Source organism: Micropterus dolomieu, linkage group LG18, assembly GCF_021292245.1.
Source record: "Micropterus dolomieu isolate WLL.071019.BEF.003 ecotype Adirondacks linkage group LG18, ASM2129224v1, whole genome shotgun sequence".
Classification (NCBI taxonomy): Eukaryota; Metazoa; Chordata; class Actinopteri; order Centrarchiformes; family Centrarchidae; genus Micropterus; species Micropterus dolomieu.
In genome coordinates, this window is record NC_060167.1 from 491377 (window position 1) to 495485 (window position 4109).

At 43.1% G+C, this 4109-nt stretch overlaps 1 protein-coding gene across 2 annotated transcripts in view; it reads left to right on the forward strand.

The window, feature by feature from the left end:
• Nucleotides 1-4109, forward strand: part of pik3c2b (phosphatidylinositol-4-phosphate 3-kinase, catalytic subunit type 2 beta) — a 55790-nt gene that overhangs the window by 17853 nt on the left and 33828 nt on the right. For both annotated transcript variants that reach the window (XM_046075762.1, XM_046075760.1), the window contains exon 12: nucleotides 3170-3365. In XM_046075762.1, the coding sequence (XP_045931718.1) occupies nucleotides 3170-3365 (196 nt within the window). The remainder of the gene's footprint in view (nucleotides 1-3169; nucleotides 3366-4109) is intronic.

Consider the following 4109-nt stretch of genomic DNA (forward strand, 5'->3'; position numbering starts at 1 on the left):
TACCAATGACATATCAACAACGTACCAATGACATATCAACAACGTACCAATGACATATCAACGACGTACCAATGACATATCAACGACGTACCAATAATGTATCAACGACATACCAACAACATACCAATGACATTTCAACCACATACCAACGCCATATCATCGGCATACCAACGACATATCAACATACCAACGACATATCAACATACCAACGACATATCAACATACCAACGACATATCAACATACCAACGACATATCAACATACCAACGACATATCAATGATAGACCAATGACATACAATGACATATCAACAACGTACCAACGATAGACCAATGACATAACAACTTATCAACAACGTACCAACGACATATCAACAACGTACCAACGACATATCAACAACGTACCAACGACATATCAACGATAGACCAACGACATATCAACGATAGACCAACGACATATCAACGATAGACCAACGATATACCAATGACATATCAACAACATACCAACGACATATCAACAACATACCAACGACATATCAACGATAGACCAACGACATATCAACGATAGACCAACGATATACCAATGACATATCAATAACGTACCAATGACATATCAACGACATATCAACATACCAACAACGTACCGACGGCATATCAACGACATATCAACGACATACCAACATACCAACCACATACCATCGACATACCAACAACATATCAATATATCAACAACGTGCCAAAGACATACCAACGACATATCAATGATAGACCAACGACATATCAATGATAGACCAACGACATATCAATGATAGACCGACATATCAATGATAGACCGACATATCAACGATAGACCAACGACATATCAACGACATATCAATGATAGACCAACGACATATCAATGATAGACCAACGACATATCAATGATAGACCAACGACATATCAATGATAGACCAACGACATATCAATGATAGACCGACATATCAATGATAGACCGACATATCAATGATAGACCGACATATCAACGATAGACCAACGACAGACCAACGACAGACCAACGACAGACCAACTACGTACCGACGGCATATCAACAACATACCGACAGCATATCAACAACATATCAACGACATACCAACGACATATCAACATACCAACCACATACCATCGACATACCAACGACATATCAATATATCAACAACATACCAACAACGTGCCAACGACATACCAACGACATATCAATGATAGACCAACGACATATCAACGATAGACCGACATACCAACGATAGACCGACATACCAACGTCATATCAACGATAGACCAACAACATATCAACAACATAACAACGTACCGACAGCATATCAACAACATACCAACAACGTACCGACAGCATATCAACAACATACCAACAACGTACCGACAGCATATCAACGCCATATCAACCACATACCAACGCCATATCATCAGCATACCAACGACATATCAATGATAGACCAACGACAAACCAACGACATATCAACATAACGACATATCAACATAACAATGACATAACGACATACCAATGACATAACGACATACCAATGACATACCATCGACATACCAACAACATATCAATGATAGACTAATGACATATCAACAACATACCGACAACGTACCAACATTTCAACGACATATCAACGACATTTCAACGATAGACCAACAACATATCAACGACCTACCAACGACATTTCAATGACATACCAACAACGTATCAACAATGTACCAACGACCTATCAACGACATTTCAATGATATACCAACACTGAGTGGCAGCTGCTGATTGGCTGCTTGCAGTTGATTTCAGCACAGACGAGTTTTTCCAGTCAAGTAATGAATGAACTTTTACTACCATACATATTAAAATAATATTATTTTGTCCCGAGGATTTAAAAAAGCTTCTACTTTAAAAAAAGGAGCTCTTATAAATCTATATTTCAGTAAATAATATTCAGCAGAATTAAATTTGACCTTTGTTTCAGTGGAAAACATTTGTTGTTCCATAAACCTGATTTTGCTCTTTCCAGGGATGAAGTCCATCCACGAATAGATAGTTCTAAGATTACGTCCAGCGGTGTGACGAGAACACTATTTTAAAGATATCAGGCTGAGTGGTATGAACATTTTGGGCATCAAACAGTTAATTTCCTGCATTCTGGTGAATTTTTCTGCTTCATTTTCTTGTGGAAATGTTTTTGTTTATATAAAGGGAAACAGAATCCAGGTGACAATTTAAACTCTACCAGACTATGAGTCAGAGCTGCTCTCAGATCTGTTTCTCCTGTAAATCAACTTATTTAATATCTGCTGAGTCAGGATTTAGCCTTCCCTCCTCTTTGTGTCTCTGTTTGGGGAAGTGACCTCTTAAAATGTGACTGTGGCTCCTTTTCACTTCCATGAGAAATGAATTTATTTTAATTGAGTGATAAACTCCTGGACTTTAATAGCTCCTGTGTTTCAGCAGCTTTTCTGCTCATGTTCAAAACTTTCTGCATATTGAGTCTACCTGCCCTTTATCTGCTGTGGAGAACTTTACTGCTCCGCTGGAAGTTTCCCCTTCAGACGTCTGGAAAGTGAAACTATCTGAAACACTTGTGATCAGCAGAATCTCACCACATGTTCACTTCAGCAGCTCTGATAAAGTGCAGCTCACACTCCCAAACAGAACATGGCTGCTTCTGTTTTTATAGGTTTAGATTTTAAAACCCCACCAGCTACGTCGCTGCTCGATCACAAGTTGTCTGGACTCACAGTGCGAGAGAGGGTTCACTTCATTACTGTCACGGTGTACACCGGTGTCCCGCAAGACGAGAAAGCTCGTCCGGTTAAAATCTGTGAGGCTCGTAGCTCACGTATCTGCAAAGGCCATGGCGTCTCGCACGAGCAGAAACAAAGCTCGCAGCCTCCAGAGGGCGGAGCTAAGGGCTGTTCCACCTGCTCATTATGAAAGGACAGCCAATGGGGGGACACTCCATCACTGGACCGACCAATGGTGAAGCTTCATCTCCCAGGGACAGCCTGTGGTGTTTCTGAGGCTGATCAATTGTAAAGATCCCGGATCACAGGGGAGACGTCTGAAGTCGTTCTCAGTTATTATTCATGAAGATGTTCACAGTTAAAAACCTCATTTCTTCCTTTCACAGAGAAAGTGGTGGAGAAGTTGACGGCGGCCATCTTGGATCTGGTGGAGCTGTACTGCAGCACGTTCAACGCCAACTTCCACACGACGCCGCAGAGTCACTGCTGCACGGCGCCGGTGCAGGAGGCCGGCCTCGTCACCAACGTGCTCTCCTTCAGCGTGCACGCTGCTCACCGCATCCCCATCACCTGGGCCGCCAGGTACAGACACAGAGAGACAGAGACACACACAGACACACACAGAGAGAGAGACAGAGACAGACACACAGAGACACACACAGAGAGAGAGACAGAGACAGACACACAGAGACACACACAGAGAGAGAGACAGAGACAGACACACACAGAGAGAGACACACAGAGAGAGAGACAGAGACACACACAGAGAGACAGACAGAGACACACACAGAGAGACAGACAGAGAGAGAGAGACAGAGACAGACACACAGAGACACACAGAGAGAGAGAGACACACACAGAGAGAGAGACAGAGACAGAGACACACAGAGAGACAGACAGAGACACACAGAGAGACAGAGACACACACAGACACAGACAGAGAGAGACACAGAGACAGACACAGACAGAGAGAGACACAGAGACAGACACAGACAGAGAGAGAGAGACACACAGAGACACACACAGACACAGAGAGAGAGACACACAGAGACACAGACAGAGAGAGAGAGAGACACACAGAGACACAGACAGAGAGAGAGAGAGACACACAGAGACAGAGACACACAGACACACACAGAGACAGAGACACAGACAGAGACACACACAGAGACAGAGACACAGACAGAGAGACACACAGAGACAGAGACACAGACAGAGAGACACAGAGACAGAGACACACAGACACACACAGAGACAGAGACACACAGACACACACAGAGACAGAGACACAGACAGAGACAGACACACACAGAGACAGAGACACAG